Source organism: Hylobates moloch, unplaced genomic scaffold (genome assembly GCF_009828535.3).
Source record: "Hylobates moloch isolate HMO894 unplaced genomic scaffold, HMol_V3 SCAFFOLD_18, whole genome shotgun sequence".
Classification (NCBI taxonomy): Eukaryota; Metazoa; Chordata; class Mammalia; order Primates; family Hylobatidae; genus Hylobates; species Hylobates moloch.
In genome coordinates, this window is record NW_026652293.1 from 63,439,486 (window position 1) to 63,454,167 (window position 14,682).

Consider the following 14,682-nt stretch of genomic DNA (forward strand, 5'->3'; position numbering starts at 1 on the left):
AGATTGAAACCATCCTGGCTAACACAGTGAAACCCCATCTCTACTAAAAATACAAAAAATTAGCTGGGCGTGGTGGCGGGCGCCTGTAGTCCCAGCTACTTGGGAGGCTGAGGCAGGAGAATGGCGTGAACCCAGGAGGTGGAACTTGCAGTGAGCCGAGATTGCGCCACTGCACTCTAGCCTGGACAACAGAGTGAGACTCCCTCTCAAAAAAAAAAAAAATACAACAACCCAAAACCATGAATATTCCAGCTTTTTCCATTCTTTTCCCATAGAACACAGCCTCGATAGTGATTTGTTCTGCCTTCTGTATTTTTACAGTTGTCTTAGTCTATTTGGGTGGCTATAAAAAAATACCATAGACTGGGTGGCTTACAAAGACCAGAAATTTATTTCTCACAGTTCTAGAGACCAGGAAGTCCAAGAAGACGACACAGGCAGAACCTTTGTCTATGGAGGGCCCTGTTTCTGATTATAGATGGACCCTTCTCCCTCTGTCCTCACATGGTAGAAAGAGGGCAAGGCAGCTCTCTGGGGCCTCTTTTATAATGGCACTAACCCCATCCATGAGGGCTCCACCCTCACAACCTAGTCACCTCCCAAAGGCCCCACCTCCTGACACTACTACTTTGAGGGTTAGGATTCAACATATAAATTTAGGGGAGGCCACAAACATGCAGTCCATAACAATATGCAACAGATTTACCCAATGTTTTGCCGCTGCATAACATAGATATCCATTTTCCAGCTCCAACAGTTCCATGTTCCCTCTTCCCCAACTGCTAACATATTTTAGAATTTTGTTATGGCAGTTCCGTAATTCAAGGCACCAATGACTCAAGGTAACTCTAGCTGCAGTAGTGAATAGGCCCCAAATATATAAAGCCTCAAACACCGTAAAGTTTTTTCCTCACTCATTGTGACAGTCAAGAGAGGATGTTCATATTCTGTGGGTAGCTCTGTTCATACAGTGATTCAGGGACCCAAACGCCTTCTATTGTGTGACTCTGCCATCTTCTAGGGTCACATCATCATCTGCACATAGCCAGCAGAAGAGAAGAATAAAATAAAAAATGGAAAAAGACACTCACTTTCTAAAAATCTTGACTCAGAAGTAAATGCATCACGGCTCACATTCTACTCCCAAATGGAAGGAGTGGGGTGCAGTCCTGGTCCTGTGCTGCTGACTGCCAGCCATCTTTGCCTCAGGAACCATGAGGGTTTAGGTTCCCCAGATTTGTGGAAAACATACAGGGTGCTTGAGAGATTCCCAAGATGTCAAATTAGAAATTACAGATAAACTTTGAATTTTGAAGTACAGGGGACTTTGAGTTAGGGGGTTACAAGAGAGGAGCAAAAACTGCAGGAAGAAAGCTGAGTTCTGGAATTAGTACCATCACACTAATTGCTACATATGAGCAGGAGGTAGAAACCAGAGTTTGAGGGGCTACCTGAGGTCAGGCTAGTGGAAGGAAGGTCTGGTGCAGACGGTGGGAGAAGCCGGTCAGAGGAAACTCGGAAATTCACAGCAGGAGGCTCCACAAGGAAGAGTGTCCATGTGAGGGATCCATTGCCCTGCCCCTCTTGAAGGAGCTGCCCCGACACCTGGGCTGAGCCTGCCCAAGGTGATGGGTGGTGTTAAATCATGCACTCTGTGCGTGGAGCCCTTCCTCCTGGACTCCTGACTCTGAAGCCCTGTGTAGCCTCTTTCCATCCTTCACCTGCTCTAGGATGTACCTCCTGCAACTCTCTTCTCTCCCCTTACGTATGAATTCCCCCTTCTTCTGAATCATTCACCTTAGCACTCCAACGCTATCATTTCTCCTACCTGCAAAGAAAAAAAGCCTCTCCTGACCCACTCAAGTGACCGACCTAGCTCTCTCCTGTCCTCTACAGCAAGCCTGCCAGTTCCTCTTCTCCCTTACTCTCTCAACTCCACTCAGCTATGAGTGTGCCCCACCATCCCACTGACCCTGATCTTGCCAGGGACGCCACCGACTCTCACTTTGCTCAATCGAATCATCTTGATCCATCAGGAGCCCTTGACGTGCTGGATTGCAGGGGACCACACGCCCTGGTGGTCCTCCTCCTACCTGAGCTCCTTCTCAACATCCTTTCCTGGCCACCTCTCATCTCCCTAACCTGTTAGCACTGAGGTGTCCCAGGACCCCATCCATGGTCCCCCTCCTGGCTGTCTATTCCCACTCTTTAGGCATCTCGTCTGGTCTCTTGACTTTAAAAACTATCTTTACACTAATTCTCAGGTTTCTATCTTCAGCTCCTTTCCCCAGGATTCCAGAGTCACATATTCAACGGTCTACTTAACATCTCTCCTTGAATGTATAACAGACATCTGAGATTCACGTGCCCAAACCTGACCTCCTAAGCTTCTCTTTCAAACTGCCCCATCACAGCCTTCGCCATCTCCATCCTTCCAGTCACCAAACATACTGATTCCTTTCATTCTCTCCTTCCCCCCATCCAGTCTATTAGCAAATCCTGTAAAATTTACCTTCGGAATGTGTCTCAAATCTGGCCACTGTTCATCACCTCCCATGCCACAAGCCTGGACCGAGCCACCCTTGTCTCTCACTTGGACACCAGCACTAACTTCCTAGCTGCCTCTCTACTTCCACCTGTGTCCCCAAAGTCTGTTCTCAACACAGCAGCCATGGAGCATGTGACTTCTCTGTTTACTGCCTTCCAATGGCTCTCCATCTTCTGAGTCAAAGCCAAAATCCCTATACCTACTTGACCTACTATGATCTCTTGATCTTATTCCTTACAGACACCCCGTGCCTTCCTGGTGTTCCATGAGCATCTCAAGCACCTCTCTGCCTCGGGGCCTTGCTGTCCATCTGCCTAGGACCTGGTAGTTCAGGTCTCCACTCAGAATGTGCCCCATCAGTAAGGCCTTCCCTTACCTCCCTGTTTAAAATAGCATCCCACCCCTACACTCCCATCCTTCAGCCCAATTTGATTTTTCTCAGTAGCACTCAACATCTACAATCAATCTATATTTTTACTCCAGTTTTTACCTTTTTAACCCTTATTTTACTTTTAAAAAATTTTCCATCTCCCCACACTTTGCAGTCCCGCCACTCCTTGTGGACAGGAGCGAGACGATTTAATGAATAAGTGAATGATTTAATGAATGAGTGAATGGATGATGCCCTCACCATTGCCCTCCTGTGCATCGTGTCTCTCCACTTTGTTGCAGGATGGCATTTAAGGACTTCAAGGCCCACTTTGACAAAGTGGAGATCTGCAACCTCACTCCCGATGCCCTGGAGGAAGACGCGATCCACAAATGGGAGGTGACGGTCCATCAGGGAAGCTGGGTTCGCGGCTCCACGGCTGGGGGCTGCCGCAATTTCCTGGGTAGGTAGGCTGCCTGTCACTCTCTCTGCCACTCCCAAGTGTCCCTTCCAACCCAGGACACCAAAGGATAATGGCCGGGTCCTCAGAGAAAGCCTGAAACATAGTAAGATTTCAAAAGTGACTGGGAAAAGAAGGCTGCAAAGATTTAGTTGGATAAGAATTGTTTGGGGAAACCTCCTTTGTTTTACCACTTAGGTTATTTTCCATTACAAGTGATGGAAAGCATGACTCATGCCAGTTTAGCAATAGAAAGGATTTGTTATCTCACATAATTGAAGAGCTCAGAGGAAAAGTAGGGTGGGCTTCAGGCACAGTTCTATCAAGGCCCTGGTTCCATTTGCTTGTAATTCACTATTCTGCCCTCTTTTCTGTGTTGACTTCATTCTCTGTCTGGCTTTCTTTATAACCACAGGAGGGCTGGCAGCAGTATCCAGGGCTTCCTGAGCCCTCATTCACACAAACAGCAAGAGCTCCTGGGGGTATCAAACAAAAGTCCTCAACTTCCCTCTAATTGGAAATTCCTTGAACCAATATTGTCCAGTGAATGCTATGCATTGATTGGCTTTGTCCAATCCTCAGTGGCAAGAAGGACTGGCAAAGACCAATCAGAATTCATGCTGGAGCAGTGATCAAGGTCAATTCTACTCAAACTGCCCACCATCAAGTAGATGACAGGTGGGCAACCAGAAGTCCACTGCACTCTCCTTTGAAATACTAAGTGGAAAAAAAAAAAGATGGAACAAGTTTTGGCAGGCTAGACCCAGAAGAATGTCCTTAAAAAACTGCATAGGAAATGGTTAAAGAGAAGGTGGAAATGAAAGAGAGGATACTTTGCATTCTCGTTGGGGATTATCAAAAGTAGGGTAGGAGGGCTTATTGAACAGGGAGAGAAGGTATTACTTTCTCATGTTTGGTAGGATATATAATGAGGGCGGATAGGTGTGCGTGCGTGTGTGTGTATGTGTGTGTGTGTGGTCTTTGTGGGTTTTTCTTAAAAAGGGGAAAATAATCTACCTCTCCCAAATGACAGATACCTTTTGGACCAATCCACAAATAAAATTGTCTCTGACTGAGAAAGATGAGGGGCAGGAGGAGTGTAGTTTCCTTGTAGCCCTGATGCAGAAAGATAGACGGAAACTCAAGAGATTTGGTGCCACTGTGCTGACAATCGGCTATGCCATTTATGAGGTAGGTGGGAACCACGGTGCATTTCAGAGTTCTCCATCTGAGTTCTAAATTCGCAGCTCCTCCTCAGTCTCACACCTGAGACTCAACCAAGAGTCCATGAATTGCGTCGGAAAAGCCAAGAGGAACTTCCCTAGGAAACCCCTCTCTTTCTTACCCATTGCAGTGCCCTGACAAAGACGAACACCTGAACAAAGACTTCTTCAGATACCACGCTTCTCGGGCCAGAAGCAAGACATTCATCAACCTGAGAGAAGTCTCCGACAGGTTCAAGCTGCCCCCTGGGGAGTACATCCTGATTCCCAGCACTTTTGAGCCCCACCAGGAAGCTGATTTCTGTCTGAGAATCTTTTCGGAGAAAAAAGCCATTACCCGGTGAGTCAGAGGAACAGCTTCCAGAATCCCACTTCTTTTAGTGGTTAATTCACACAGAAGTCACCTGGGAACTGCTGGAGCCAAGACTCCATTCTTCCCTTTTCCGTGTGTACCTAAGAGGCAAGGCAGGACAGTTTCTTTCTTTTCTTTTATTTATTATTAATTTTTTTTTTAGATGAAGTTTCACTCTTGTTGCCCAGGCTGGAGTGCAATGGCGCCATCTCAGCTCACTGCAACTTCCGCCTCCCAGATTCAAGCAATTCTCCTGCCTCAGCCTCCCGAGTAGCAAGGATTACAGGCACCCACCACCACACCTGGCTAATTTTTTTTGTATTTTTAGTAGAGGCGGGGTTTCTCCATGTTGGCCAGGCTGGTCTCAAACTCCTGACCTTAGGTGATCCACCCGCCTCAGCCTCCCAAAGTGCTGGGATTACAGGAGTGAGCCACCGGGCCAGGCTGCAGGACACTTTGTTAACTTATCTGCAAGGCAAGGCACATATCCCTTCTAGCTCTGCTCCTCCCTCCCTCAAGGAAACCATTGAAAAGTTGCTCTTTTCTACTAGTCCCAGAGTCATGCTCACAAGACATTCTTGGGTGGAGACCTTCATTTTTCAGACCCTATTACCAAGAAGCTTCTGGGATAAGAGCCACAAGCAGGGATGCTAGACATTTCTGGGCATGATGAAGGGGGTGGCTATTGCAAATTTCAAGAATGACATGTTCTTTCAGCTCCAATTTAAATAAATGTTGGCAAATCCGCCTCTCATTTTACATACCCAATATTCCACCACATTTTCCTCACAGTGTCTTAGCGAAATTATTTTATATCAGTTACTTCTATGGAAAATGTTTCCCATTACTGCCCATTCACCATTGGTCGCTCTGTGGCACAGGGGGAAAAATGGTTCAAGATAGAGGAATCCATTTCTTTTCCCAATGACGATATTCTAAAGATTAAGGAGAATGCTAAAATCTGCTAATTCTGTATTTAAGCTAGATAAGTCTCCAACAAAAGATCAATCTGCACAGAGTTAACAAGAGAGACAGCTGTGAATACATGACTCACTCTAGCTTCATCTTTCGTTTAGTGAGAGAGGATTAGGTTGGTGGCATGCATTGAAAAGACTCTCAATTATGAAGTCTAATGGGGTTTCCCAAGCTGATTACAAAAGGCATGGTTCTTTCTCTTGGCTAAATAGATGCAGAAAAGTCTTTAATTTTTAAACATTCTCCCGGAGAATTTTTCTCCAGCCTTCTCCCAGATACTAGTACAGGATGGGGATGAATATCCTAGTATCTGTTCACACAAAAGTACCCTGTATGAGATCCATGCAGATTGACATCTCTTATGGGTGGCAAGAACAACAGAGACCCAAGTTATGCCAGTGCCATGCCTCTTGTTCTCTGTCTCATTAGTGGGGTGAGCTCAGGGTCACTGACATGCATAAGGTGACTTGTACATGGCAAAAAAACTCCATGCTCAATCTTGCTCTGAACAAGATACTTTAATCTGCTATGATGTTGAGTATAAGAATCAGCTCTGTAGCTTGGTAACAAAAATTCACACTGAGCTCTGTTTGCATTGGTTTAGCTCTCAGACAGGCTCCTGATCAAACAAACAAAAGTTCTGAAAGGGTTATGTTATGGATGCCCAGGGGATGAGGAGGAAAGGGAGGACTACCCCCATTTGATGTTAATGTTTATTTGTATTCCCTTTGACTTTGTATCAGTTTTTGAGAGCCCTTCAAGTTTACTCTATAAGACTGTATGCTTCCAAATGTTTTTAGCATCATCAAAAGCTGAAGCCTGCTCCTCCTCTTAATATTACTACTATCCAAATACTACAAGTCCCCCTAAATATGTGAATAGCAAAAAAAACATGATTGCATCATTTTTCCTCTTTTTCCCTAACGTAAGCACGGAGACACCCATCCCTCCCCAACCCCACCAGTGGAATCAGGAATTTACATCTGTGAGGAGAGGCAGGAGTTACGGATGCAGCTTCAAAAGGTGGTTTTTAGGCCAGGCACGGTGGAGCATGCCTGTAATCCAAGCACTTTGGGAGGCCGAGGCAGGAGGATCACCTGAAGTCAGGAGTTTGAGACCAGCCTGGCCAACATGGAGAAACCCTATCTCTACTAAAAATACAAAATTAGCTGGGCATGGTGGCACGTGCCTGTAATCCCAGCTACTCGGGAGACTGAGGCAGGAGAATCACTTAAAACCCAGGAGGCAGAGGTTGCAGTGAGCCGAGATCATGCCATTGCACTCCAGCCTGTGCCACAGAGTGAGACTCCGTCTAAAAAAAAAGGTGGTCTTTTTGGTTCTGATTCAACTTTGTAATCTTTTAAAATGCACCCCCTCCCCATTGCCTACCACTCAATAGGCTGAATGGTCTCCGACAGATATGTATCTCCTTTGAAGATGCAAAGTTCATGGAGAGTGAATGTGTAATGCAACTGCACTGTTTATGGGTCTCTGGAGGTGCTACTATTCTATAAAACACTTTTATCAGTTGCCCTTGTTAAAGTACACCAAAGAAATAAGGAGTGACTGCTGGCCTAACTTCTTTTAGTTTCATAAATCCAGAATTCACAAGTTCTTGGTGATGGGTGATATAGTTTGAATATGTGTCCCCATCAAATCTGAAGTTGAATTGTAATCCCCAATATTGGAGGTGGAGCCTGGTAGGAGATGTTTGGGTCATGGGTGTGGATCCCTCATGGCCTAGTGCTATCCTCGTGATACTGAGTGAATTCTTGTGAGATGTGGTTAATAGTATGTGGCACCTGCCCCACCCCTGCTCCAGCTTTTGCCATGTGACATGACTCTTCCCCCTTCTGCCGTGATTGTAAGTTTCCCAGGCCTCCCTAGAAGTCAAGGAGTTAAGTTAACTTCTAGGGAATACACCATGCTTCGTTGTAAAGCCTGCAGAATTGTGAGCCAATTGAACCTCCTTTCTTTGTAAATTAGTCTTAGGTATTTCTTTATAGCAGTACAAGAACAGCCTAATGCAGAAAATTGGTACAGAAGAGTGGGGCACTGTTATAAAGATAACTGAAAATGTGGAAGTGACTTTGGAACTAGATACAGGCAGAGGTTGGAAGAGTTTGAAGGCCTCAGAAGACAGGAAGATGAGGAAAAGTTTAGAACTTCTTAGAGGCTGGTTAAATAGTTATGGCCAAACTGTTGATAGTGATATGAACAGTGAAGTTCAGGCTGCCAAGGTCTCAGATGGAAAGGAGGAACTTATTGGGAACTGAAGCAAAGGTTATGTGTGTTATGCCTTAGCAAAGAACTTGGCTGAATTGTGTCCATGCCCTAGGGATCTGTGGAAGTTTGAACTTCATAGTGATGATTTAGGGTATCTGGAAGAAGAAATTTCTAAGCAGCAAAGCATTCAGGATGTGTCCTGGCTGCTTCTAACAACGTATACTCAGATGTGGGAGCAAAGATGTGACTTAAAGCTGGAATATATACATTTAAAAGGGAAGCAGGGCACAAAAGTTTGGAAAATTTGCAGCCTGGCTATATAGCAAGAAAGAAAAAGCTTTTTCGAGAGAGGAATTCAAGCAGGCTGTGGAGCAACCACTTGCTAGAGATATTTACATAACTAAAAAGGAGCCAAGTGCTATAACCAAGACAATGGGGAAAAGGCCGCAAAGGCATTTTAGAGACCTTTGCAGCAGCACCTCCTCCCATCACAGGCCAAGAGGCCTAAGAGGAAAAAAATGGCTTCATGGGCCAAGCCTAGGGCGCCACTGCCCTGTGCAGCCTCAGGACACTGTTACCTGCATCCCAGCTGCTCCAGCTCCAGTCTCTGCTCAAAGGCACCAGATACAGTTTGGGCTACTGCTTCAGAGAGTGCAAGAGTGCAAGCCATAAGCCTTGACAGCTTCCATATGGTGTTAAGCCTGCAGGCACACAGAGTGCAAGACTGAATGAGGCTTGGCAGCCTCCACCTAGATTTCAGAGGATGTATGGAAAAGCCTGGATAACCAGGCAAAAGCCTGCTGCAGGGACAGAGCCCTCACAGAGAACTTCTACTAGGGCTATGCAGATGGGGAAATGTGAGGTTCGAGGTCTCACGCAGAGTCCCCACTGGGGTATTGCCTAGCGGAACTGTGGGAAGGCGGCCATCATCCTCCAGACCCAAGAATGGTGGATCCACTGGCAGCTTGCACCTTGAGCCTGGAAAAGCCACAGGCACTCAACAACCCATGACAGCAGCCAAAGTCACAGGGACAGAGGTTCCCAAGGCCTTAGGATCCCACCCTTTGTACCAGTGTTCCCTGGATGTAGGGCATGGACTCAAAGGAGATCATTTTGGATCTTTAAGATATAATGACTGCCCTGCTGGTTTTCAAACTTGCATGGGGGCCTGTAGCCCCTTTCTTTTAGCCTTTTGGAAAGGGAATGTTTACCCAATGCCCACACTCCCATTGTATTTTGGAAGTATAAAATGGAATTTGTATATCTTGGAACTTGATTGTGATTTGACAGGCTCGTAGGTGATGGGACTTGCCTTATCTCAGGTGAGACTTTGGACTTTGGACTTTTGAGTTAATGCTGGAATGACTTAAGACTTTGGGGGATTATTGGGAAGGCATTATTATATTTTGCAGTGTGAGAAGGACATGAGATTTGAGGGGCCACGGCAGAATGATATAGTTTGAGTATGTGTCCCCACCAAATCTGATGCTGAATTGTAATCCCCAGCATTGGAGATGGGGCTTGATGGGAGGTGTTTGGGTCATGGGAGCGGATCTCTCATGGCTTGGTGCTGTCTTCACGATAGTGAGTTTGCATGAGATCTGGTTGTTTAAGGGTATGTGGCAACTCCCCCACACCACCCTGCTCCTGCTTTTTCCATGTGACTTGCCTGCTCCCCCTTCACCTTCTACAATAATTGTAAGTTTCCTGAGGCCTCCTTAGAAGCAGAGCAGATGCCAGCACTGTGCTCCTGTAAAGCCTGTAGAACCGTGAGCCAATCAAATCTCTTTTCTTTATAGATTACCTAGTCTCTGTTATTTCTCTATAGCCATGCAAGAATGGTCTAACACAATGGCTGTCCCTCTTATTTGCATTCTGAGCAAGGTCTGAGTGACTAAGGGTGGGGGTGTCAATGCATGGGGTCTGCAAACTCTGTGAAATGGAAACAGCACTGAACAATAAGGGATTCAATGGGACAGAACCTTCCCACGGCTCTGGGCTCTTCAGCTCTGCAGATCCCAATGAGAAGTTAATCCACAATTGAGGCAGTGTGTTTTTCTGCCCCTACAGGGATATGGATGGAAATGTAGACATTGACCTTCCTGAGGTGAGTCTTCTGATGTTGCTATGGAGTATAGGATTCAGGTGATGGTTCTGGAAACCTTCCTTCTAATCACAGTGTCATGTAAAACTCTGCAGTTCAGAGAATGGTTATATGCGATCAAGTAAGCATCTATGATTCTAACCTCCTGAAGACCAAGATGTGTGTCTTCTAGATTGTGATCTTCTAGTCCACAAGGACCAGGCATGGGAGTGAGGTGGATGCTTGGTATAAAGTTCTGTTCGATGTCATCTTCCTCTGTGCTACTGTCAACTGAAATAACAAACAGAGACACTCTCTAAAAGAAAAGCTACTTATTTGGGGATAAAGCACTGCAATGGGAAGGTGCATGCCGTAGTAAACTATGCACATATTTGGGGAGGTAAAGGAGGACAAAGGTTTTTAAAGAAAAATTGAGAAGGGTTACATAATTGTTTTAAAATAATTACCCTTGGCTACAAAGATCAATAACAAAGGTGAAGCCAGTCTGATGTTGGACAGGCAGTTGGTAGGCAGAGGTAGAAGTATTTTTGTGTATGGTTGCAAGGGCCTCTGTGAAAGGTTGTGGTTTTTGCAGCCTTTTTTGATATTTTTGTTATCAGGCAAATAAGCATGAGAACCTTCTGGCCTTCCCGAGCTCTATTTGTCAGGGTTTTCTTAACATTAGTGACTTCATTTTGATTCAATAACTTTCAACTACCAACTCCACCTAAGAGGAGGCTGCCACTTCAGAAGGGGGTAGACTATCTTTTAACTGTATTTTAAGAAAACTAATCAATGAAAAGAAAACCAGAGAGGCAGGGAGATGTTTTTTACTGTGGACTCAGTGGAACATCTCCCCTATGTTATGTGTGTGTGGAGGAGGAGACAAGGGGGTGGTTTTACCCTCGTCCAAGGGCTGAAGGACTCTCAAGAGGCCCTGAGATACTATAGCTGGAAACAGTCTGACACATTCAGTGACAGCAAAGATCTGCTTTTAGGAGGGAATTTGCTGTTCCGTGCTGGCGCACAGCTTATTAATGGTGCTAAAAAAACCAAAGAAACCAAAAATCACCCAAAACATTTACTGAGCTCTTTCTGTATACCAAGCCCAGAGCTTAGCACTAGAAACAGACTCTTGCCTTCAACGATTTTACCAGCTATCAAAACAGATGATGAAGTAAGTCATTCCAGTCTAGGGTGGTAAGAAGTAAGCCAGAGGAAGGGCAGGCAGCATGAAAATCCAATGGCCAGGACCTAACTTAGGCACGGGTCAAGGTCCTTTGGCCTCCTTGTCTGTAAGGCAGAAGGGCTCCACAGGTCCAGCTAATAAAGTCCTTCTAGTTTCACCTTCTGAAAGAGCCTTCATGAGAAAATGTTCCTCACGCTACAGGACGCAGCTTGTGCACACCGCCTCAGGAGGGTGACATGGGGCTGGGCACAGAGGGTCCTGGCTTCTTTCCTGCTGTTTTTGTCATGTTTCTTTTTTGTGGATCATTTTGTGCAAGTTTCTTTGGCTGTTTTTTAGCCTCCAAAGCCAACTCCACCTGACCAGGAGACAGAGGAGGAGCAGCAGTTTCGAGCTCTGTTAGAACAAGTCGCTGGTGAGGTAGGACACGCCCCACTTCCATCTCCCCACCAGGCTGAGGGCCTGGACCTGGCTTCCTAGCAAAGGGCTGCAGTCGTGGGGTTGGTTGGCAACGCCATCCTGAGGCATGATGGAGCTTGTTGCAAAGTAAGACCAGCACTGATCATTGAAGGCCCAAAGACCACCCTGTTTACGGCATCTCTTACTTACACAGTCTGCAGCTGTGGATGGGGCCAGTGAACCCAGAGACGCTCGGAATGGGCCCAGACGCTTTGTTTTTTAGCTCTTTTGTTTCAGACAGGGTCTCACTCTGTTGCCCTGGCTGGAGTGCAGTGGTATAAGCCTAGCTCACTGCAGCCTCAAACTCATGGGCTCAAGAGATCCTATCACCTCAGCTTCCTGAGTAGCCGGGACTATAGGCACATGCCATCATGCTTAGCTCATTAAAAAAATAAATAAATAAAGAGTCTTGCTATGTCGCCCAGGCTGGTCTCAAACTCCTAAGCGCAAGCAATCCTCTGGCCTCAGCCTCCCAAAGTGCTGGGATTACAGGCATGAGCTACCACGCCTGGCCCCAGGTGCTTTCTTTGGGAGGCTAGAGCAAGCCTTGAAGAGGTGGCTCCTTTGAAGTCTGCCTGAAAATCACTGCCATTAGAATACTCTGTCTGCTGTGGTCAAGGGGATCATGTTCAAGGAGGTCCCTATTCAACTGCAACTTCCTGTCCCCCACCCTATCCTAGCTCTTTCCACTGCTCAGCTTCCTTCTTGGGGACACTGGATGGAGCCTCACACAGATCCAGGCTCTTCCTCCACCTGCTGGGGTCAGGGGAGGGAAGTCTTTCTAGAAACTGCCCCAGAGGTACTCTCTTGGGGCCATAAATAAAATGAGCTGATGAACTAATTCATGTCAAGGTGCTAATGACTCTATTAGCTTCATGTGTTTCCCCAAACTGGGGTTCCTGAATTATGAAAGGGGTCACCTGGAGGGGTGATATCTAAACCTAGGGGCTGTCTGATGGTAGTATATTAGGCACTGCAATAAACAGGTAAAGCAGGGAGATTAGGGGACCACAGGATCGGATGGAGAAAAGGGGGGCTCATGTGACTGCTTAAAGTACAGCAGGAAGGTGGCTGAGCGCAGCTCTGGGTGGGACAGAGCATGGTGAAGGGGGAAGGCAGTGGTGACCTCCCTGCTCCAGGGGCTATCTGGAGCATGCTGGGTCAGACCCAGCATGACAGGCTCAGAGGAGTTAAAGAGGTTCATGCGGGAGGGCAGGAGTTGTCAGATGGAGATCCAGAGTTTGGGAGGGAAGTGGTGAATGTTGCAGGAGTTTCAGTCGACCTTTATTAACAACCAAAAAAGTACCTCTAGAGTTTAGCCCTCCTCGACTCATGTCCTGCTTTTCTTCCAAGTAGTTGGATGACTTGGGCACATGGCTCCATTTCTCTTTCCTCCTCTTTCAGTGGGGGCCTGACTGGAGCAGTGCTTTCTTACCAACACCAAACATCCCAAACCCCCATTCCCCAGGCCCAGAGGCTTCAGGACAGACTGTGTTAGAAGCACTCCACAGCATAACACACGGCTAGTGCAAAACCCTGACCAAAATGAGGTCTATGTCAGTGCTACTCAAACACACATGTGCATAAAGTGACCTGGGCATCCTGGGGAAAAAACACAGATTCCTCATCAATAGGTCAAGAGCATCCTGGGCAACATAGGGAAAGAAAAAGTCCATCTCTGCAAAAATAATCAGCCCAGCATGGTGGCGCATGCCTATAGTCCCAGCTACTTGGGAGGCTGAGGTAGGAGGATTGCTTGAGCATGGGAAATTGAGGCTCCAGTCAGCTGTGGTCACACCACTGTACTCCAATCTGGATGACAGAGCAAGACACTGTATCAAAAAAAAAAAAAAAAAAAAGGCCTGAGACTCTCCATTTCTAACCAGCTTCCGAGGTGGAGGCTGCCAAGATTTCCTGGAGCGCCTTAGATCCATGATTCTGAAATTCACCCTTATTCTTAATTCTAAATCAACCCCTAGGTCTTAAAAATAGGACCATATGCCCAGGTCCTCTGATTTCAAGATTCCCTGGGGTAAGCCCCAGATACGGGACTGTTTTAAAGCTCTGCAGGCCGTTCTACTGTGCAGAGGAAGACTCAGTCTGGTTTTCCCAAACTACCTCCAACATAGGAATCATCTCAGGAGCTTAGGACAATTCCAGGAGTGGTTCTGACCCTCAGGGAAGTTGGGAAACCACTGCCTTGCCCTGCCCAGCTTTCCATGTGCTTTCCTGGATTGGGACGTCTCTCAAGTTAGGCTCTCTCCTAGTTGGGCTGCCATGTCCCTAAAACATGTGACATATGAGACACGTAGCTGCAGCTACACAGGAGATAGGTACATCTGCCCACAGCAGGGTCCTGAAGGCTGGTCTGTCACTTGAGCCAAATCAAGCTCAGAACTGATTTAAAAAAAAAAAAAAAAAACTAAAAAAGAAGGTGCCAAGGGCTATAAAAAACAATTGTCTCCACTTCAACAGGACATGGAGGTGACAGCAGAGGAACTTGAGTATGTTTTAAATGCTGTGCTGCAAAAGAGTAAGTGCCGACCCCATCGGGGTCCTGGGGCGCCTATGGAGGGACGAGTGACCACATTGCCTGGGTCCCCTCCCTGCTCCTTCGAGCTGCAGATCTGCTTCCCAGGGCTGATTTGTAGGTATACTTTAAAAATAGCTTTCATTGTTTGTTTTCCTGATTCCAAAAATGATGCAGGTTTATAGTAGAAAATTCTTAAAAATGCAGAAAAGCCTAACGACAAAGATAATCACAAATGATCTCACCACCATAAATAACCACTCTTAACAT

General features: G+C 46.4%; 1 protein-coding gene across 3 annotated transcripts in view; it reads left to right on the forward strand.

Moving 5' to 3' along the window:
- The window catches only part of CAPN9 (calpain 9), a 54,676-nt gene that overhangs the window by 28,511 nt on the left and 11,483 nt on the right, over nt 1–14,682 (forward strand). For all 3 annotated transcript variants that reach the window (XM_032137125.2, XM_032137126.2, XM_032137127.2), the window contains 6 exons: nt 3,221–3,381; nt 4,412–4,569; nt 4,733–4,941; nt 10,225–10,261; nt 11,763–11,843; nt 14,358–14,415. In XM_032137125.2, coding sequence (XP_031993016.1) covers nt 3,221–3,381; nt 4,412–4,569; nt 4,733–4,941; nt 10,225–10,261; nt 11,763–11,843; nt 14,358–14,415 — 704 coding nt within the window. The remainder of the gene's footprint in view (nt 1–3,220; nt 3,382–4,411; nt 4,570–4,732; nt 4,942–10,224; nt 10,262–11,762; nt 11,844–14,357; nt 14,416–14,682) is intronic.